Genomic DNA, 21,873 nt, shown 5'->3' on the forward strand with positions numbered 1-21,873 from the left:
GCCCTGCAGGGTCCTGCTTGGTTCCAGCAGCCGAGAGGTACGACTTTGTATGCAAGACAATGCGATGTAGTTTTGTTTATTAACAGGAACAAAAATAGTTTGGTCCTAAAGTGAAATGACTGATTGTTCCAGCAGCAGAAAGAGGATAGTGAAGGACACAACCTCAGTGAATATAGAAAGTTGCAGGAGATGGGTGGAAAGGGACTTTCATTTGTCTGGGCCGAAGGCGGCTCAGTTTTGATGTTTATTCCAGAGGTTTTCAAAAAAGAGCTTCTGGTTCTCTGAGTGTCAAATGTTACATCGATGCAAAGCTGGAGTTTGGTTTTCTCTCTGTAAAATGATAACTGTTTCTAGTGGAGTGTTGGTCTCTTTAATAAGTGGTTGGAAAGTTGTTCTCGAAATCTGCCTAAACAGCAGAGCTTCTGTGTCTCACTGGAAGAGCTTTCTGCCCCTAGTTCTGAATTCATCCGGCCTTATTATGTTTTGAAACTAAACGCACAGGGACTTCCCTGGTGGTGCAGTGGTTAAGAATCCGTCCTGCAAGCTGCGAGGCGTGGCCAGAAAAACAGCAAAGACAAAATAATCATACTTTAGCCGTTCAACACAGTCAAGGACCTTTAGTTCCTCCTCAAGGGCTATCGGGTAATATTCTGAGCCATGTCCTTGGAACAGCTTGGCAGAGACTGAAACCCCAGCAGGTGTAAGAAGTGCACTGCATGCTGCCCACAAGCACGTAGACCCCAGACCAGTTGGAACCAGAAGGCTGATGATGTTGGGTCACCATGACCTCACCACCAACCAATCAGAAGAATGTCCGTGAGCTGATCACACACCCTGTAACCCTCTCTTCAACATGTAGCCCCTTTCTCTTTTCCCTGTATAGTCCTCAAGCAGAACCTCAGGAGGGGAGAGTTGGTTCTTCGGGACATGAGTCCACCTGCTCCCCTGGACTGCCGGCTTCCTCAATAAAGCTGTCTTTCCGTTTACCCAACACTTGTATTGGAGTCCTGAATGATGCAAGATGTGCCTCATCTTCTGTAGTTTTCTCTACATGAAAAATAATTCAGGATTCCTTTTCAGAGTTAAGAAATGGGGTTGGATAATCACAACACCATTAAGCGACACCTCGCTGCACAGCAAAGAGGCGAAGCCGACTGGTAATGACCACACACATCATGACTGTGGGAAGACTTTCATCTTTATTGTATTTTCTCAAAAGCTGCATTGCACGGTGCTCTTTAATAATCTAAAATAACATACAAACATGTTGAGACAAGTTAAAAAATTACGACTGAATTCCCACAATTCAATAATGAGAACTAAAAAAATAAAATTTATGTTTACAAGATTTGGGAGGAAATACCCACCTAGCTATAAGTAGAATGGGAATATTATGTAATATATAAAAGGTATATTATGTAATAGATAAAAATAAAAATCTCTCTTGAAAATGTGAATACAATTGTATATATGTGTAAATATACAACAGCTGTAATACGCATCACAAAAGGTTTGTAGGAACAAGGTGTTCCTAAGTGAAGACTATTTCAAAACTATTTAAAATAAATATATAAATATAAACATACAATAATTTTATAGGTGACATTTTCAAAATAAGCCTGTGAAAGTTAAGTCATCAGGCTCGACCCTATGGCTCTCATTATATATTTAAAACTTTTTCTGTCGTATTCTGAGCCCCTACACTCCACCTTCAGATGCTTCTAGACCAGGGCAAACAAGCGTATAAAAAATGGGACCTCCAATGGGACCTCAGGGGAGATTTGAATGAAATGATCTGAAAATTGGGGTGGTGACTTCCAAAAGGATGGAATCTGAGAAAACCCTGTTTTCTTATTGTCCTGCCACAGACTCCTAGAAGCATGCCCCGCTCCTAGGAGTATGATATGAAAACTCTTCTCAGCTCATTCTAGAAGATGCTGGGTTCTTCGCGATTATCTGCACAAGAGGCTTTCTCCCTTCCTTCCTCACAGCTGTCATCACTGTCTGGAGTGCCCTCGTGTTGAACATCCTCATCTCTCCTGGGCTCTGTGATCTGGAAGTAAGAGAATGAGCGAGGATGTCAGATTTCAAAGTGGCAACTCTGCAGATATAAAGGTTTTCACATGCTTAGTCAACTCTAACCAGAACTGAGACTCCTTTATGATTGCAGTTTTATCTCAAATTCTCCATTCTGAACCCCAGTCCTGAGCCATTCATTGTTTTCAAGTGTGATTCTTGGACTCTGGTGACCCTGACTCCAAAAACCACTGAATACACCTAAGGTCAGGCCCAGCAATCTGCTTTATAACAAAGACCCCAGGTGATTCTGCTCAGGGAGCTGGCATTTGAAGAATGCTGCTTTAGTCTTAACTCACCTTGGTCCTTTGGCACCACTTCAGTTCTGAACTTGGCACCACACTATAGACATCACTGACAAGTCAACATCGTGGACCAGGAGACCTGATGCCGGATCCCTAACCCTGACGCTAACCCTGCATCCTAATGTCTATTTTATTATTAATTTTTCATTTATTTACTTATTTCCTTTATTTTATTTTTGGCTGCATTGGGTCTTCGTTGCTGCGCGTGGGCTTTCTCTAGTTGTGGTGAGCGAGGAGTACTCTCCGGTGCTTCTCATGACGTTGGCTTCTCTTGTTGCGGAGCATGGGCTCTAGGCGCACAGGCTGAGTAGTTGTGGCTTGCGGACTGTAGAATGCAGGCTCAGTAGTTGTGGCTCGTGGGCTCTAGAGCTCAGGTGCAGTAGTTGTGGCGCACGGGCTTAGTTTCTCCGCGCCATGTGGGGTCTTCCCGGAGCAGGGCTCGAACCCGTGTGCCCTGCGTTGGCAGGCGGATTCTTCACCACTCTGCCCCCAGGGAAGTCCCTGGATCCTAACGTTTAAATAATACTCAGTCCTAAACTTGGTTAGTGTTACGGGCTGAATGTTTGTGTCCCCCAAAATTCTTATGTTGAAATCTTAAAATCTTAACCACTAAGGTGCTGGTATTAGGAGGTGGGGTGTTTGGGAGGTAGAGCACTCATGAATGAGATTATTGGCTTTGTAAAAGAGACTGTGGTGTGTTGTTTATGAGCCACGCAGTCTGTAGTAGGGCAGGTCGAATGGACTAAGACAGCTAGTTTGCAAGATTTAAGCCAAATGTTTGCTCAACCCTCTGCCCACGTCTAGAACTCTAATGTGTCAATTGTAATAAGCCCTGCTGAAGATGGCATTCCTTAACCTTCGCTCGTTGTGATAAATCCCCTTGACCGTAAACTTGAGGGGGAAAAGGTGAATTGTACAAGAGGAATCATTGGTCCAGAAGTGGTGAGTCAGGGGAAGTAGAGAGTCACAGGTCATCTGGCCATAAGCAATTTGAAAGTAAATTTGGATGAAAATAAAGACATTTACTTTGTTGTAGGTGAATGCTAGAACCCATATCCCTGAGGGATGTAAGGCCAAAAATGAATGAAAAAGAGAAACTGGGAACACAGTATATGGAAGAAAATCACCATCTCGTCAAAGCTGTTATTTGGACCCAGTTGCTTTGGGTGAAATGATTTCAGTGAGACCCATGCGTCTGGGATAAACTGGTTTCCCCAAGGTCTGGCGCCCACGGGCCCCGCGGTGCTGGTGTCTGTGTGTGGCTGTCAGTCTGTGGCTGGGCGCTGAGTCTGCGTGTGGCTGCGTGCCCGTCGGGCCCCCTTCACAGCGTGAGAGGTGATGTGGGTCCAGCAGTGGGATTCCTCCGATTTCCTCAATAGACAGTACGTCATTCCGCCCGCACCTTTGCGGACGCATGCAGACCTACCTTTGCGCAGACCGTTGACAGGAGGCCTGAGTGCTCCTGGGGCCCCTGGGGCAAGAGGGTGCGATCTCTTCCCCACACCCAGAGCTCTGGATCAAAAGCCTGGATCTGGAAAGAAAAACAGCCCCTGGCAATGAGGATGCCGCTGCCTCCCCTTGCCCAGCCTCCGGTTCTTTCTCGTCCATCCCCAAGTCACAAACGGAGTTCCCCGTGATCCCCCCCCTCCTCTCCGGCCCTCCCCCTCCCCGAGACCGCCACAGCCCACCCACCTGCTCGCACTCTTCCCGAGTGACCCTCGTCTTCCAGCCCATGGAACGGATGAACTGGGAACGCAGTTTGTGGAACAAGGGACGCTGGGAGCGGTTCTTTCCATAGAGGAACGAAAAGATGGCTTGTTTGGGGGCCTGGTTGTCCTCTTCCATGTCGCTGGCCACATAGCTGGGGAAAGACATCAGGTCGCTGTCATCAGGACAGGAAGGGCCTCCACTTGAGATCAGCTTCCCAGGAAAGAGGCAGGCTGAACATCCTCACACGACCCACCCAGCCCTGCCCAGCGTCACCGTCACCGTCACCGAGAGCCGCCCAGTCATCAAGGAGGCACTGCCAGGCAGGACCTTCGGAAGGGTGCCTCTCACACCTTGAGGATGAGGACTAAATCCAAACCCCCTGTTCCCTTCAACTTGTTTTATGTGCACACACCTCTCTCCCTATGTTGTAGGTACCTGTACAGTTCCTGAGGGCAGGAGCTGGTCTGATCTGTTTCTGCATTCATCCCTCTCCTACCAAATGACACATTTAGGGCTTGGTTCATATTGATGCATGAATTCAACAGCCTTTTGTGAATCTCTGTTCCCATCACCTCATATTCCCCGGCATGTAGGGTGTACTTTATAAGGTTTCATTAAATGAATGAATGAATGAACATTTAATCTCATAGCCAAATGCAACACTGATTACCTCGAAGACTCACAAGAACGAACATTTGCAAAATGAAAAGAATTGTGCTGAGTGTTTTGGGAATGCATTGACATTTTGACAAGACCTGCCTTCCACATTGTGTCCAGTCTCATGGGACTGGGGAAGGGGAAGGGGGGAGATAAGAAATGACTATAATGCAAAGCATCCCATTATAATACGATTTTAAGTCAAGTGCCTCCGGGATGCAGAAGTTAGGGAGATGAGGCATCGTGAAGGTTTTGGTGTTTGAACCCACTTTAAGGATAGGGTCATTTTCTTCAGATAAATGTGTGGGAAACATACCTGGACAGAAAGCCCAATAGAAACTTAGAGGGCAGGGTATTTGGAAGGAACAGTGGAACACAGGAATAAAGTATCAGGACAGTGTGATGGAGATTGCAGAGAGAGTTGAATTCCAACCCAGAACTCTGGCCTTGATTTGGCACGGCATTAGCCAATGAAATTGTGCGAAGCGGTCAGACCTGTGTTTTGGGAGGATATTCAGGCAGATAGAGCCGACTGGCTTGGGAGACTTGGAAGAAACGTCAGTGGGGAGCATTTTATACCAGATCCGCGCTATGTGATAAGGGCCCCCCGATTGTGGCATTTGTCGTGGGAACGCAGAAACGGAAGATAATCACACTTGGTGCTGATGTGGGAAGACCCGAGACTGGAAAGTCAGAACCGGAAACGTCTCAAATCTGTTTACTCGGGGGCAGGATGGTATCAGTTCTTTCTTCCTCTCCTCTTCGGAAGGTTTTGTGTTTTGCTTTGTTTCGTTCAGTGTTTTAATTGACATTAGGGTAGTTTGTTTTGACAATGAATGGTATAAAAACCATAACTTTGTTTGAAAAAGAAACCACTGTACCGTAGTCCTGTCATTTTCACACCAGAGTAAACAGTACAAAGGGGTTTAAAAAAACTAGATGAAAGGTCAGAACCCCACGTCTCTCTCTCCGCCCTCCCAGGGTGTTGAATACTGATGGCGGGGATGGAGCAAGGTACTCACAGAGCTATGAAGAAATGGATTCTCTGGAATTGCCAGGAGAAGAGCCCGGCCCGGCTAAAATAAGCTATCACCATCGACAGGAGATACTGATGGAAAGAGGGAAAAAAACGTAGGAGAGAGGTCACCTCCTGGAAGAGGAGAAAGAGTGGGAGGGAGAAGGGAGCAGGGGACGAGGAATGGGTGGTGCCACTTGGAGAGGAGACCCCCCCGTGTTGGGTGAGCCTGATTATTTGGGGAAGGGGAGAGGACAGAAGGTCAGAGTTTGCGACGCTCCAAGGATGGGAGGCTGTGGGTTGAGGGCGTGGACTTAGGGCCACTGGCACTGGATTGTGTTTGATGAACCGGAGCCAAGGCGAGTCCCCAGGAGCTGAGAGGAGAGGGGACTTAGGCAGCAACCACCAAAGGGGCACACCTGGGGCTCAGATCCCAGAGGGGACCTCGAGGCCCCTGGAGGGAAGTGTTGACAAGGCATCAGGTTGGGAGGGGAGTGGAAACGTGGGTGTAGAAAGCACCCCGTGCGCCCACCCAGGACAGGCGCTGGAGCTGGCATCCATCTCAGCGGGTGACTTACCTTGTCAGATACTTCCAGCCTTTTGTCCCAGGCAAGGAATTTCTTAACGACGGGATCCTCTGTGAAAAGAGGGCAGATGTTGCCAGTGGGAACAGGGCTGTCGTGGGAGCATTGCAGAGCCAAGAGGGAGAACCGCGCTCCCCCCGCCCCCCGGGGAAATGCCAAGTTGTGGCCCAGGGTGAAGGTGATGGGAAGAGGGGATTGAAGACCATTCACTGTGGGAGGAAAGGGGGTGACTCCCCTTCTAGGGGGGGCCGAGTGACAGGGAGTGATGCCCCTTCATCATGCATTCACGTATCAGTGCAGAGGGCATCGAGTTACTCTCAGCCAGTTTCTCAATTGACAGTCTCGTTGGGGCGAAGATGGACTGTCAGCCCCCGGCCCTCCGCCCCGCACCAGTAAGATTCAAAAGGCCAGTAAGAGCTAGAGTCTCAGGGGTACAGTTGAAGCCAAACAAACCTAACCCTGTATCATTTCTAAATCTAACCTCATCCTGCATCATTTACGTGTCCCCTGTATCCTTTATCCGTAGACAGTCCGCCAGGGACGGAGAGCGCACCAACTAGCAGGGAATTGTTTTCCACTGGAAAAGTGTAGTCATGGGAAGATTTGTTTCTTTGTTATTCAAGTATAGGATTGGAGGGTGCTGGGCGAGGGGGCGGGTCCTTACCGAGCATCCTGTTGAAGACCTCGTGGTGCTCAGGCAGCACTGAAGACACCCGCTGTCGCTTCAGCTTCATCTTGAGCCCAATCAGCCACTCCACGACCCAGGTGTCCTGGGCCTCAGCGGCCGGGTCGCCCTCCACCTCCGCTCTGAACGCCACTGACCTCTTCCTCTTCCCGCCGGGGCGCTGAGGCGGGGAGGTGCAACCGGCCCAGGGGGCTGACGAAGGAGAAGAGACTACAGTATGACGCTCTCGTCTTGGGAATTCAGCCACTGGTGACCACCCAACCCCACCCCGACTCTGCCTCCCCCCTGAAGCACCCCCGTGCTTTCCAGTCTCACAGACCGCTGACCTTGCCCCAAGTCATCTTTCCATCTTTCTCTGTCCATATCTACCGATCCCTCCCCTGACTCCTGTTGTCATTTTTCCAGCTTCCTGTCCTCGAAACTCTTTCTCATGGTAGATAATTTCTCCCACCAGGAAAAAAAAAAAAAAAAAAAAGAACCCTCCCCTTGTTTCTTCTCTTCCCTCCTCTCATCCTTGGATCTCGTCTCCTAACCCTCTTTCTTGCTCCCCAGGTGTTCCGTGTCCCCAGCTCCTGTGCTCTCCTCCCTCAATCCCTGGCTTTCCGAATGTCTCCTTTCTTTCATAGGCACCTTTTGCGGGGGCTCTTTCCCGACCTGTGTACCCATTCCTCCTTACCGGTCAAGCCTCTGAAATTCCTTCTCGTGCCAGCTCCCTCACCTGACGGTCCTGGGATTTCTTCATAGACAGTCACCTCCAGGGGGTACCCTGAGGAGCTGGGCTGGCAGGTCTCGTCCTCAGCCTGGGAACTCGGTGGACGATTGTCCATGATGTCTCCCAAACTCTTCCCTTCCTCGAAGCCTAGACTCTGCTTTGTCCCAACTCTTGTTCTGGACTTGGGCTAAACACGAGTGGTCGTCCCTTCTCCAAGCTGCGGGGCAACTGGCAGTGGAGAGAAGCTCTGGCGAGATGCTATTGTCTACTACTGTTGCCGAGCGCCACGGAGTCTGGTCCTTCCAATCAGGAAGGTCGGAAGCCTCTGATGTCATCATGCGTCATTCCAACCTGGCCAGCAGTTTGAAGGAAATGACAAGTAACTGTCACACCTATGTGTGCACTTGTCCCAGAGATCAGGGGTAAACGGTATCTCCTGCCTCTGCCCCAACCTCTGCCCGTCCTCCAAAACCCCCCTCAAGGTGTCCAGACCCCGCTTTACCGCTTCCCAGTAGGTGCGCTGTCCTCTCCCTGCTGCACTCTCCCCCTCCCTCCCATTCCTCTTCCACGGGCTGGTGGGAGAGTGGGGAGAGGGACGAGGAGACTTAGGGGAAGCAGCAACGGTTCAGCCTTATAAGAGTGAGATAAGTATGTCAAAAAATATCCCAGGTACATTGACTCACTGGATTAAAAAGTTACGTTAAAACATGGAATTTTGCAAAGCTCTTCTGCTCAGTGTTTACTGGCACTGTGTTCAGAATTCTGTAGTGGGGGAGCACACGTCCGCTACCCTCAGGCACCTTTGAGCCCAAGAGGCATTTTGAGCAGCTAAAATCATACAGAACTACACGTGCTCACGCACCCTTCAACGGGTGTCTGCAGACAGACACACACACACACACACACACACACAAAGGGCACCTTTGGATTTCACAAAGTCCATGGATTGTCCAAAGCCTGCCCCTGGATTCCAATTAAGAAGTTCTCGTCTACTTATCAAAATTTTGAGACTGTAGTATCACTGTTGTCCCAGAGATTTCACTACCTGAATAAAAATGTCACATGTACAAAAAGCCTTAATGGGAAAATCTCCAGTTCAAGACAGGTGATTTTTCTATGAGGGTAGGAAGTACACGGTAGCCGAGATGCAGAGAAGAAAATAGCCAACTCAGAATCATGCAGTGCCACTGAAGGCTTCTTCTGAACTTCCCAACTCATGCTTCCACTCCTTGCCTGGGGGTCTGAGTCTTGCCTTTCCTTCCTTTCTTCCATCCTCCCTCCCTTCCTCCCTCCCTCCCCCCTTCTCTCTTTTTTTATTGTGATAAAATTTGCATTACATGGATTTCCCCATTTTAAGGGTACAGTTGAGTGACATGAAGAATTCACATTGTTGGGTTTCCCTGGTGGCACAGTGGTCAAGAATCCACCTGCCGATGCAGAGGACACGGGTTCGAGCCCTGGTCCGGGAAGATCCCACATGCCGCGGAGCACCTTAGCCCGTGCGCCACCAGTAGTGAGCCCGCAAGCCATAACTCCTCAGCCCGCGAGCCACAACTACTGAGCCCGTGCGCCTAGAGCCCGTGTTCTGCCGTAAAGAGAAGCCACCGCAATGAGAAGCCCGTGCACCGCAGCGAAGAGTAGCCTCCACTCGCTGCAACTAGAGAAAGCCTGCGCACAGCAAAGAAGACCCAACGCAGCCAAAAATAAGTAAAACAAAAATCTTAAGAAGAAAAATAAAGAATTCTCATTGTTGTGCAACTGTCCCGACTATCCGTCTCCAGAATGTTTTCATGCTGTCAAACTGAAACTCTGTCCCCATTAAACACTGACTCCCCATCCCCCCAGCCCCTGACACCCACCCTTCCACTTTCTGTCTCCATGAATTTGACCCCTCTGGGGATCTCACCGAAGTGGAATCATGTAACATTTGTCCATTTGTATCTGGCCTATCCACTTAGCATAATGTCTTCAAGTGTCTTCCGTGTGGTAGCCTGTGTCAAAATTTCCTTCTTAGACCCCAAAGCCAGTGTGGACAGTACACAGTGAGTGAGAAGGAAATAAAACCCTGGGTCTGAAGAAGTTGAGATGTATGCCAAGTGCAGTGGGAAACCAGTGAATGAGAGGTGTCGTGATCCAGTTGGCACTGAAAGGGAAACAATTGATGTTGGCTGCTGTATAAATGGATGGGGTGGGGATTCAGCAAGAGTGGAAGTCGGGAGCCCCAGATATGGTTAGGAATTTGGCGTGGTAGTGCAGGAAGACGATGTCTGAGGAGATGGAGTGAAGTCAACAGGTTCCATATATTTGGAGGGAGAATCAGCGGGGATCAGATTGGGGGGAGGTAGCGGGGCGGTATCTCTGTTTACTCTGTGTGCACGTGTGTGCTTATGCCTCTACTGCTGAGACTTAACTGTTTCTACAAAGAAACACTAACCTTTCCTCTTACAAGTGGAATTGTTAAATTTTCACTGCTTATACAAAGAAATGTCAAACAATCATTGAGAAATACATAAATGCTCTTTCTATCAATTAGAAACTTTCCTTCCTGTTTGTGGATGAATAATATCTGTTGTATGAATATACACACTACATTTTCTTTATCCATTCATCTGTCACTGAACGCTTGGGTTGTTTCCACATTTTGGCTCTGAATCTTGCTTTTGAATTATTGTTTGGACTTTGATGAGAAGTATCTCTGTTGTTCAGGATGTGCCCAGCGTTTTAGTTTGTCTTTTGATCACTTACATATTTCTAATTAGCCCAAGCAATGCATACGTAGAGTCAAATCAGTTCATCCGAGGTGCAGGGACTGAGTGTCTATTTGGTTTGCACTCGTGGACTTTCTGAGATGTTCTAGATCTCAGAGGCCATGCAAAGAGCGTCTGAGGTCCTCCAGAGCTGCCACAGCCCGGCTCTCTTCAGGGTCCGCACTGCTGGGAAAAGCACTGCTGCTCGAGGACCTGTGTCCCTCTGCTGTAGACGTTCCATCGTTAGGAGGCAAATGAGTTCAGATTTGCATTCATCGTGCTTTTAACCATCACTGTTGACTGGGTCCTTGTATAACAGAACAGAAGTTCACTCTCCCTCTTGGTTAACAGGCTTTCAAATCTTAGAAGGTTGGTATTCTGTCCCTGTGAAAATTTCTCTTGTATACTGTGAAACACCCTGATTGCTTTATCTAGTCTTCAGATCTGGATTTGCATAATCCCACCCCACCTCACCTTGTCCAAATGTGCTACAGTCGGGTGGGACCCATCTCAAGATGTGTTGGTATGTTGTCCCAAAACGGCGTAAACAGCCCAGATCGAATCTGATGTTGTAAGTGAGCAGGACCTTGTGGGGCCTTCCTGGGCCGGATTCTCTCCATGTCTTCTGCCTGCTTCTTGTCTTTAGAAAATTTTAGCCTCCTAGCCTTCCCTGAGTTCGAAACGGACAATTTAATCAGAGAAGGGAGAAAGTGCCAAAAGAAAGGAAAAGAGTCCAAAACGACCAAATAATACTAGTGTAGCCGTTAAACAAAGCCAAGGACCTTTCCTTCTTCCTCAAGGGCCGTAGATACTGTTCTGAGCCTCGTCCTTGGAGCTGTTTCGCAGAGACTGAAGCCCCCAGCAGGTGGAAGAAGTTAACTGCATGCTGCCCACAAGCACGTAGACCCCAGACCAGCTGGAACCAGAAGGTTGATGATGTTGACCTCAAATGACCTCACCACCAAACCAATCGGAAGAATGTCCACAAGCTGAGCACACACCCCTCAACCTCCCCTCCCTCACCCCACTCTTTTGTAATTCACTTTAAACATTTTTAAAATTTTATTTTGGGGCTATAGTTGATTTACCATGTTGTGTTAGTTTCCGGTGTACAGCAAAGTGATTCACTTCTATGTACACAGATATCTTTTCTTTTTCAGATTGTTTTCCCATTTAGGTTATTACAAAATTTTGTGGTTTTTTTTCGTCACGCTCTGTGGCTCGCAGGATCTCAGTTCCCTGACCAGGTATTGAACCCGGGCCACGACCGTGAAAGACCAGAATCGTAACCTCTGCGCCAGCAGGGGACTCCCTAGGTTAATAGAGAATATTGAGTAGAGGTCCCTGTGCTATACAGGAGGTCCTCGTTGATTGCCTATTTTATATATAGTTGTGTGTATACGTTAGTCCCAACCTCCTGATGTATTCCTCTCCCCCACCTTTCCCCTTTGGTAACCATAAGTTTGTTTTCTATGTCTGTGAGTCTGTTTCTGTTTTGTAAAGAAGTTCATTGGTATCATTGTTTTAGATTCCACATAGAAGTGATATCATATGGTATTTGTCCTTCTCTGTCTGACTTCCTTTCCTTAGTATGATAACCTCTAGGTCCATCCATGTTGCTTCGAATGGCATTATCTCATTTTTTATGGCTGAGTAGTATTCCATCGCATATATGTACCACCTCTTTCTTATCCGTTCCTCTGTCGATGGACGTTTAAGTTGCTCCCATGTCCTGGCTATTGTAAATAGTACTGCTATACATATTGGGGTGCATGTGTCTTCTTGAATTATGGTTTTCTCTGGGCCTATGCCCAGGAGTGTGATTGCTGGGTCGTACGGTAGCTCTAGCTTTAGTGTTTTGAGGAACCTCCACACTGTTCTCCATAGTGGCGGCACCAGTGTACATTCCCACCAACAGCCTCACCCCATCTGTAAACACCTTTCCCTGAAAGCCATTGGGGAGTGGGGGCCTTCTGAGCCCTAGATACCTGGACCCCTTGCTTGTTGCCCTGCCATAAACGTGGCACTTTCCTTCACCGTGACCCGGTGTCAGTAGATTGGCTTTAGTGCGTGCGGGCGAGTGGACCCAAGTTTGGTTCAGTAACAGCGTGTTTGGAGACAAGCAGAACTATCACCTCTTCTCCTCTCTTTTCCTCCTGTGGATGCAGTTTAATATAACAACGGCTGTAGCTCTAGTGCAGAAATATCAGTAGAGTGAAGCACAAGTGCTTCGTCAATACAATCCTTTCGGCATGAGAGTCACGTGGAGAAAATATTACAACACAGATGCCTGGACCCAGCCTCACAGATTCTAATTCCACAGCACTGAGCTAGGGCCTAATTTTAACTTTCTCAATTGACATGCTTCTGATTTGGAAATCTCTGGGTGGGATGTGCCACCCAGGCTGGTTGCATTAGGGGGGCTTCAAGGCGTCGTTGAATGAAATAAGGAGGGAGGTGAACGGTGACCTGGATTTCACCCAGGCATCCTCTGGCAGGGCTGTGGCCAGGCCATGGGTCCACAGCTGAGCGGACGTCTGTGTCAGCCTCCAATCCTCCTGCCAACGCGTCCGTGACAACCCCTCCAGCAGCCCGGTGCTGCCGTGGATAAGCAGCCCTGGGATCGGAGTTCAGCCCAGGCACCTGCCTGGTACATGCATAGTGCATGTGCTGGTGAGGAAACCGCCCTCTCCACCGGGAAGCCTGGAGCACATCCTCCCGTACAGCCCTCAGAGGGGACCAACCCTGCTGACACCTTGATCTCAGACTTCCAACCTGCGTAAATGTCGGACAGTGCATTTGTGTTGCTTAAGCCCGCCAGTTTGTCGTACTTGGTGACGCAGCCCAAGGAAACTGCTACGACCTGTATTTTCAATAAGAAGGAATTCACATGGGGCGGTCGCTTTTCTGCTTCCCCTCCCTTTATTTTAATTTTTAAAAAAATATTTATTTCTCTTAGGCTGCATCGTATCTTAGTTGCGGCACACGGGCTTAATTGCCCCGTGGCGTGTGGGATCTTAGCTCCCGGACCAGGGTTCCTGGGCTTTGAACCCGCGTCCCCTGCATTAGAAGGCGGATTTGTTACCACTGGAACACCAGGGAAGTCCCTCCCCTGCCTTCAAATTAAGACGTGTCGCTGAACTTCAAAGAAGAACCTGTCCTTAGGAGTTAGATTAGAAACCTGAGTTTTCTTTTTAAACGTTGCGTTTCCCGGTTGTGGTAGATGTGTTAGTGTTGAAAAAAATGGCTGAGAGACTTTAAGAGGAAAAGGATTTTACAAATCCTGAAGCTGGGTGCCAGTTATTGTGATAAAATTGCTATGTTAAGAGACCAAAAATAAACAGGAGAAAACACAGGTAAGTAGTTAGGAAATGCAGGATGGGAAAGGCTTCTTCAAGTACAGTGTCAAAGCAGATGAAAAGTATGAAGTGAAAGTGAAAGATTTGAACACAACATACTTTTTAAAGTGTCTGTATAAGAGAATGTGAGAGTAAAAAGTTAAAAAGATAAAGAACAGGGATTGACAGATACACACTTGTATATGTAAAATAGATAAACAGTGATGACCTAGTGTATAGCACAGGGAACTATGTTCAATACCTTGTAATAACCCATAATGGAAAAGAGGCTGTAAAAGAATACATATATTCTCACATAAATGCATGTAACCGAATCACTTTGCTGTACACCTGAAACATTGCAAACCAACTATACTTCAGTAAAAATAGAGAACTGACAAAATAGGGGAAATATCTGTAGTTAATAGAGATGCAGATCCACAAGGAGAAAGCTTTGTATTGTAAATATCCGTGTATATGAGGAGATCCTAAGGAAACCAAAGTAAAAGGTGGCCGTTGTTGCTTCTGGTCAAGGTGAAGTCGCAGGGTCCAGGTTTACCCTCCTAGCTTAAAACAGCTTTAAAACGGGGGAAATGTATGAAATGACCGTTTTTCGCCTTTTGGAGAGAGGGGTGAGTCGTGAGGCACATCAGCTCACTGCTGGACATCCTATTCATTGGGATGACTCCGTACTTTTATTCCCTTTTTTAGAGCATTTCCTCAAGACAACTGGTAATAGAAATACTTCCAGAGAGTGTCCAGGGCAGAGTACAGGGCAGGGGGCTGGGGAGCCCAGCATGTCCCTGGGCTGAAGGGATAGAGTGAGGTGTTGAGGTGGGCACAGCAGCTGGGGTTCACAGGCCACCCCAGTGTTCTGCTGAGACCCGGTCGGTGCACGTGGGTGAGGTGAGAACTGGAGGCCTGGTGGCGGGCTGATGGGCGCACTGCCCACTCACGGTGCTTCCAAGCAAGGTACTCCGTGTAGCTGACGTCTTTACGCGGTGAAAATGGAAAAGGCGAGAAATGCGCCCTGGAGGTTTGCCAGGTTCAGGCTCAGAGCAGGCGTGGTCGCTGTCATTCCCACACTGGCAGCATTTCATCGGCGAGAATTCAGGCAGAGGCCACAGTCAACAGCAGCAAGAACCGGAAAAGACCATTCCTGGCTCTAAGCAGCCACTTCCAAGCGCAATTTTGGAGAAGCACGCATTTTGTGCAGGATTAATTTAATGTGGCAGTTCAGCTGGGGAAATCAGGAATGGGTTATGTGCTTATTCATTTGGACAAATCATCACTTCTTATTTCCGTTTTTAGAGGATCTCCTCAAGACGCTTGTAATATAAATAATTCCTCTGTCCCTTTCATAAGTATCTAAATCTTTTTAAAAGCTAAATCAGTCTCTTGCCAGCATTACAGCCGAGGAATGTCTTTGTTAAGGACCTGAGAGCTATCTTCTTTATCTCTCTGTCACCGGGGGAGTTTAGGCTAGGTGTTAAGCACTTTGCTCTGAGCTGTAAGTACCTGCTTGTCCTAGAGGTAGGAGCAGTTGTCTTTCTCCTTTGGATAAAGGGTATTAACTAGCATGGACAGCCACCGAGATTACCAGGTGAATTTAGGATATACCCTGAAAGAATGTATGCCATTTTTATGGTGTTGTCAAGTCTTTTCACATGAGACAAGTTCCCGTTTATCTTGAGAACATGTATGCAACAGATTTTATCTGCTGAGCTATAAAAAAAAAAAAGTGAGGTTGATTTCATTTGCACAATCATTAGTGCTTCGCCTGTGGTGCACAACACAGTCTGGTTTAATGGTTATTCCACAGTAAAACCGTTTTCTTTACGTCTACATTTGTGGAGAGGATTTTCTCGGTTGGCGGGAGATTTCTTTTTTATTTTGTGTGTTAATTACTTACTTAATTAATGGGACTGCACTGCGCAGCATGCGGGATCTTAGTTCCCCAACCAGGAATCAAACGCGTAGCCCCTGCAGTGGAACCTAGGAGTCTGAACCATCGTACCGCCAGGGAAGTCCCTGGAGATTTTATTTTTAACTTTTCCCCTAGCAGCTTTTAAGGAACAGTTGGCCAAGAACACAGTTATATTATTTCACCCCCAAAATAGTGATAAATCATTACCCTTATGATCCCATTTTTGAAAAATGATATTTTTACCTTACATAAACAGTATCCTCTTTAAGAGGTAAGATCCCTGGTATCTGATTTTCGTACACTTTTTATCGCGTTGGTTGGGTAAACAGCTACAATTTCTATTTTCTTTTCTTTCCGTGGGTAATATTAGTTTGTATCATGGCTGGGCATTTATTGTATCCTAGGATTTGAAGGAAAGTTGTAGCGTTTCAGTTAAGCGAACATGATACACTCCTTCCCCTCTCCTGGCGGTGGGGGAATCTCAGATGTAACCCGAAATGTCTCAGGGCAGGCAAAGGACCAGGGACCCTGGAGGCCATCACACAGCCCCCGCCTGAGGCCACAGCTTTCCTTGATCCCTAACAGGAGTGAAAACAAATGGGCAATTGAGTCCCTGGTCCAGACGGCCCACCGTCGCAGCCCAGCAGCTCTTCACGGCCAGATGACATGAAGACATTTAAGTCGCTCACTAAGTGGACGGCGCGGAGACTTCTGGGAAATAGAGTCCTGGTACTTGTCCCGCTCTCCGGTCGGGCTTTGGCAGGCGGACTTCCGGCGTCCTCCTGCGCAGGTGCGCCTCGCGGTTTGTGCGTGCTGGCGCAACGCCTCGTCGCCGCGCCGCTCTCGCTTCCTGTGTGTGCGCTGGTCTCCGCTGGTCGTGGTTCCCTCGACTTGGCCTCTTGTGGGCGAGCGTTTCGGGGCCTGCGGGGCTGGGCGCCGTCCGGCCCGGCCGGCAGCCAGCGCGAGCGGGTTGTTCGGGCGAGGATTCGCGCAGGCCGGGCGGAGGCTGGAAGTGGGACCCCCGAGCTCGAGCTGCGGAGCCCGCGGCCTGGGCCGGAGTGGCCGAGCGGCCGGCGGCGGTGCAGTGCCCGACCGTCTGCAGCGCGCGTTATAGCGAGTTCCCGGGAGAGACGTGGGCCTGAAGGGAGTTTGTGCCGTAGGCCCAGAGCCGGCTCCTCGGTCCCAGTGGCTTCGGGAGGCGCAGCGGAGGCACCCGAGAGAGGAGCGCGCCGGAGGAGCAGCCCCCGGACCGGAGCCTCGGGAGCTCGTGGCCGGTCAGCTAGTCTCGACGGGGTAGGTGTTGCGTCTGCGGGCCTGCAGGCGGTTGTGGACCCTGCGGCCCTTGGAGAGCGGGGCTTCGGGTAGCCCGCCCGGGCCCCGCGGGAGAGCGACCGGGAGGGTTTGACCGCTTCCCCGAGGTGGATGGGCCGGGCTGCAGGGCAGGGCCGGCTGCTCCGGATGGGGCTCCCCTGGGACTTGTGAGCTCCGGGGGTCCTGGGGGAGCAGGGGCGGGACGTGCCGCGTCCATCCCTCCGTCCAACCGCGATCCTCCTGGTCTTCCTCCTCCTGTCGCCGTCTCGGCATCTCGCACGTGTCTCTCAAAGCGCGTTAGCACCTTGGTTGTGTAAGCTAAGCGTCCGCTGCCCCCCTGGGTTGTGCCCTGTGGAGTCGCGCAGTGTAGTTACTGCAGGATGAGTCTGCAAGGCTTCTGTCCTGCTGCCTCGCTTGAGGAAGGAAGAGATTGGGCCTGAGAAGGGAGGTGACTTGTCCCAGATCCTCACCGGGTGTGCACGTGGGGTCGCTACCAGGACTCCAAACTCCTAGGGCAGGTGTTCGGTCCCCTTAAAGTCAGTTTTAATGAAAGAGTTTTTTGAGCGTCGCACTGAAGTTTGTAAAGCTTGTACAAATAATTGAAAGAGTGAAACGCACCTGTGTCCCTTTATTCCGGGTATGCTGTGGATTTCCTGATCTGAGTTGTTAACAGACTTAGAAGAGATAAACTGTAAGTGTTTTTTAATTTCATATTTATTGACGGAGATTTATTTTAATCGGACTCAGTGTACACTCGCTACTGAAAAAAAAGTATCCCCTCAGGTACCACAGCCACGTGGGAGTTACAGACCTGAGGGTGGTTGCTCCCTCCTCATTCTAACAGGCCCTTCTGAAGATGAAATGGCGGGTCTCCCACAGGTGTGTCTTGTGGAGCGCGGGGCGGGTGCTCGTGCAACCCCGAGCCTCTTCAGTCGTAGCTTCACTGCCTGCGTTTTCCTTCTGCAGGTCCGCCTCCACAGTCACAGTCCTGCACGGTGTCCCAAGAGCAGCGGAAAATGAATCAGCCCCTGGTGAGTTTTGCTGTTTACTTATTTACCTGCTGCTGTTCTTTTGTGATAACACCTTGGGAGGCGAATAGTTCAAGATGTGAAATGGGAAAGTAGGAGTTGGGGAAAGATGTGGTTCGACAAAGCAGGTACCAAGTGTTTCTGGCAAGTTTTACGTGTAGATCCCACGATCCTCTTATAGACACAGTACAAGCCTCGCGTTCTTGACATTTGTGGCAAAACGCCATCCCTTGCTTGACTTCCATTGTCCTGCCGAAGCACTTTTGTTCTCGGGCGTTAAAGGTTTCCTTGAGGATCCCGCTGTAGGCCGCTAGCCTTCCTGAGCGACAGCCCCTGACGTGTTGACATCGGTGCCTTCCTTGTGCTTCCCGTAAGCCGAGAGCATGCCTTCCAGGGAGCACTCAGGGCATATAACTTTTCTGTTCAGTAGAACACCGTTGTCACGTAGGTACATTGTTTTCAGTGCTCAATCCAGGGATGCAATGAGGAGCCTCTGGAAGCACAGCCTTGTCACCCTTCCAGTAAATTTCCCTCTTTGTCACTTACAATCTAACAGGGTCGCGCTACACACCATGATGTGATGTGTAATGATGTGATGTAGTGATGTCTGTGGCAAAGATTCCGTGTTTCCCACCTGAATTGTATCGTGCAGCTTGCGGTCTTGGTTCTGCCCCTCCCCAGAACCTGATCCGGTTGAGGTGACCTGGCACCCAGCATACGAACCGGTGGAGATTTGCCAGTCGTCACCTCAGACCACTGTCGCCTTCCCATCTGCAGAGTCTGCTATGTTGGTTTCTGTGACAGATCTCTCCTTGCTCTCTTCCTGACTGATTCTTTCTTCCCCCCTCTTTATGTGTTGTCTTTTCACTCTTGGTTCACGACTCTTCAACCTGTCTGATCTCACCTTGTGGTGCTTTTCACTTCCAGCTCTGTCAGTTCTCCCAGCTGGACCAGATAGATGCCTCTGTCCAGCCACTTGCCAGCATCTCTGTGGAGTTTGTCCAAAGGGCACCTCAAATTGCCAGATCCAGGAGATCCAAGAATGATTATTTACAGCTCCCTCGCCCCTTGCTTTCTCCTTTTGTCCCTGGCGGCTCATCGTTGCATCGTCTAGCCCGTCACCCTACCCAGAAAAATGGGTTCATTCTAAAGTCCTTCTCCAGCCTCTGTTACCACGTTTTAGTATTAGGCTTGTTACTGTCGTAGTCTAAATGGTTTTCATTCGTCCCCCTTCGTCCCGTACTTGCTACCATTAAAATAGCTTATCTTTTCATTTCTGTAGTTACGGAAACTTTTTTTCTGTGCTGCTACCTCTTTCCTCCAGCAGCTCAAGTGTATTGTGCACGCTGAGTATTTCTCCTAAAATATTAATCACAGCATTTTGTCTGCATATGGGAAGCACTTTGGAGGTTCCCTGGGTGACTGGACAAACGAGGTAGCCGTTCTGTGGAGCCATTGACCATCGAGCCCAGCGCTGGGGGGAGGTCGTACCTCGCTGATGCTGCGTGCGGATGCATCTGTGGGGTAAAATCCTGATCGGAGACGCTTAGGAGAGAGGAGTGGGAGAACTGGGTTTGTTCTGTTCCCAACTGTTGCTGGACGTTTTGCTGTGACGGGGAAAAGAGAAATTGGACAGTAGCTGGAGTAGGAGCTGAGGTCCGGGGAGGATGTTGTGTTGTGTTGTGTTGTGTTGTGTTTTGATGGGAGAAATGAGAGTGGGAATGATCCAGTAGATGCGTGTGGGGGAGGGGAGAGCTGCTGCCCGGGGTGCTGGAGTGGGGAGGGGATGGCAGAGCTGGGTTGCAGGTGGGGAAGCCCTCCGATGGCTTCTCTGTTCTCAGGGAAGCAGCTCCTCAGGTGAGGGTGAGGGTGAAGTTGGGGGTTTGAGGAGAGAGCAGAGCTCTGGGGCCGAGCTCCATCGTGACCATCTGCACACACAGTTCAGCCAGCTGGGAAGACCGTACTTGCCTTGTCTGCCTGAAAAGCCATCTCCTCTCTTAAATGTGGGAGTAATTAGTCTTTGGGGAGCCTATGTAATTACACGGGTGCCTCTCAGCTCAAAGCGAATTGAGCGCCAGTTCTGGCCACGGACACTTTCTGCTCTGCTGGTGGAAGGGTCCCCAGACGACGTGTCCTGCTTCCCTGGCTCTTGGCTTCGGGGACCCTTCACGCCATCTAGTGTCGTGTCTTTTATCTTAGACATAAACTTCAGATGTCTTCCGGTTCTGCATGTGATCTTAAGCAATTCTCTGCTTCCAGGAGCTTCTGTTCTCCTCGGGAAAGGCACTTCAGAGACGTAATTACAGGAGAGGACGGGAATCCTGCCCGTCGATACGTCGGGAACTCCAGAGTGCTGACACAGCAGAGCCTGCTTTTATTTATTTATCTGTGTGTTTTAATTTTTGTTTCTTATTAATTTATTCATTTTTTGTCTGCATTGGGTCTCTGTTGCTGCGCGCAGGCGTTTGCCTCTAGTTGCGGTGAGCGGGGGCTACTCTTTCTGGTGGTGCGCGGGCTTCTCACTGCGGTGGCTTCTCTTATTGCAGACCATGGCTTCTAGGCATGCGGGCTTCAGTAGTTGCGGGCCGTGGGCTCAGTACTTGTAGCGTGCGGGCTGTAGAGCACACACTGAGTAGTTGTGGCTCACGGGCTTAGTTGCTCCGCAGCATGTGGGATCTTCCTGGACCAGGGTTCGAACCCGTGTGCCCACCATTGGCAGGCGGATTGTTAACCACTGCGCCACCAGGGAAGCCCGAGAGCCTGGTTATAAATGCATCGTCAGAACACGTGTCTCAGTGACTCGGGGAAGGGTGACGGCCCTCAAGTGACCAGGACTTGGGTAGCTGCAGAGGTTGGCGAGGCTCTCAGAGCAGCGTGAGGTGGACCGGATGAGGCTCCTGAGGTGCTGGTAAGGAGCTCCTTCCTTAGGACGTGGGCCTCCCGTCAGGAACAGCGGGACGTGGATGCAGGCAGACCCTGAGGTTGACTGAAGAGCTCCCCTCTGTGCTGGTTTTGGTTTCATCCTGTGGAGAAACTGAAACCTTGTAATCGGGACAGTGAGTCATCTGATCTAAAGATGTCATGTGTAGAGACCGTGGACGGCATGAAACGCGGGGTGGGGTGCGGTGGGTCAAGTCGGGGACTCTGGGCTCCAGCGCGGTGCCCGACAGGAAGGGGCTAGGCCGCGGCGTGTTCCCGCTGGTCCTCGGCCCCGGTAAGCAGTGTGGACGTTCCCTTGGGGTTTTTCTGAATCGTGAATGAGGTTGAGAGTATTTTCACATGCTTAGAAGCTGTTTCTTCTTTCTAATGGATAGAGAGTTTTTAGAGCAGTTTTAGGGTTACAGGAGAATCGAGCAGACAGCAGTTTCCTGTACCCGTCCCTCTGGGTTCCCTCCCTTGATAACATGTCAGGCTTGTGTGGCGCGTCATCTCAGTGATGGATCAGCATTGACACCTGATTCTCCCGTGGAGTCTGTAGTTTATATTAAGGCTCACTCTCTGTGTCCTGCTGCGCAGGTTTGGACAAGTGTGATGACCTGCAGCCACCACTGCAGTGCCACCCAGAAGCATTTCACTGCCCGAAACATCCGTGCCGGTCACCTGTTCATCCCCCCCAGTGTCCCCAAGCCCCCGACAGCTGCTGATCTTCTTACTGTCTGTGTATTTTTGCCCTTTGCAGAATGTCACTTACTTGGAATCCTTCTGTCTGTGGTCTTTTCAGACTGGTGTATTTCTGTTTTTATATGAAGGGCCTGTTCATGTCCATTGCCCGTCTTCC

At 49.6% G+C, this 21,873-nt stretch overlaps 2 protein-coding genes across 49 annotated transcripts in view; one reads left to right on the forward strand and one right to left on the reverse strand.

The window, feature by feature from the left end:
• ZNF12 (zinc finger protein 12) overlaps window positions 1-21,873 on the forward strand; it is a 208,181-nt gene that overhangs the window by 109,512 nt on the left and 76,796 nt on the right. For 38 of the 48 annotated variants that reach the window (XR_016387726.1, XR_016387725.1, XR_016387728.1 and 35 more), the window contains 2 exons: window positions 16,917-17,049; window positions 18,034-18,098. Coding sequence is in view for 41 of the 48 variants with exons in the window: in XM_089895592.1 (XP_089751718.1) it covers window positions 16,917-17,049; window positions 18,034-18,098 (198 nt within the window). In the remaining 7 variants the exon portion in view is untranslated. The other 10 variants (XM_089895562.1, XM_089895581.1, XM_089895599.1 and 7 more) reach the window with 9 other exon arrangements.
• LOC149747369 (speedy protein E4A-like) lies at window positions 1,710-11,678 on the reverse strand. The gene is made up of 5 exons (XM_089895457.1): window positions 7,663-11,678; window positions 7,012-7,358; window positions 6,342-6,400; window positions 5,771-5,856; window positions 1,710-4,242 (listed from the first exon to the last, which is right to left on the reverse strand). The coding sequence occupies exons 1-5, from the start codon at window positions 7,857-7,859 to the stop codon at window positions 3,804-3,806; spliced, it is 1,128 nt and encodes a 375-aa protein (XP_089751583.1). The 5' UTR covers window positions 7,860-11,678; the 3' UTR covers window positions 1,710-3,803.

The sequence above is a fragment of the Delphinapterus leucas genome, chromosome 15, assembly GCF_059928025.1.
Source record: "Delphinapterus leucas isolate spDelLeu-1000000601 "Yukka" chromosome 15, BTC_Dleu_Yukka2, whole genome shotgun sequence".
Lineage (NCBI taxonomy): Eukaryota > Metazoa > Chordata > Mammalia > Artiodactyla > Monodontidae > Delphinapterus > Delphinapterus leucas.

Coding starts and splice junctions, on each gene's coding strand:
- LOC149747369 (XM_089895457.1), bottom strand. CDS start 7,859: ATGGACAATCGTCCACCGAGTTCCCAGGCTGAGGACGAGACCTGCCAG. Junction 7,359..7,662: donor GGAAAGAGCCCCCGCAAAAG/GTGCCTATGAAA, acceptor ACTTGGGGCAAG/GTCAGCGGTCTGTGAGACTG. Junction 5,857..6,341: donor GGCTGGAAGTATCTGACAAG/GTAAGTCACCCG, acceptor TCTTTCCATCAG/TATCTCCTGTCGATGGTGAT.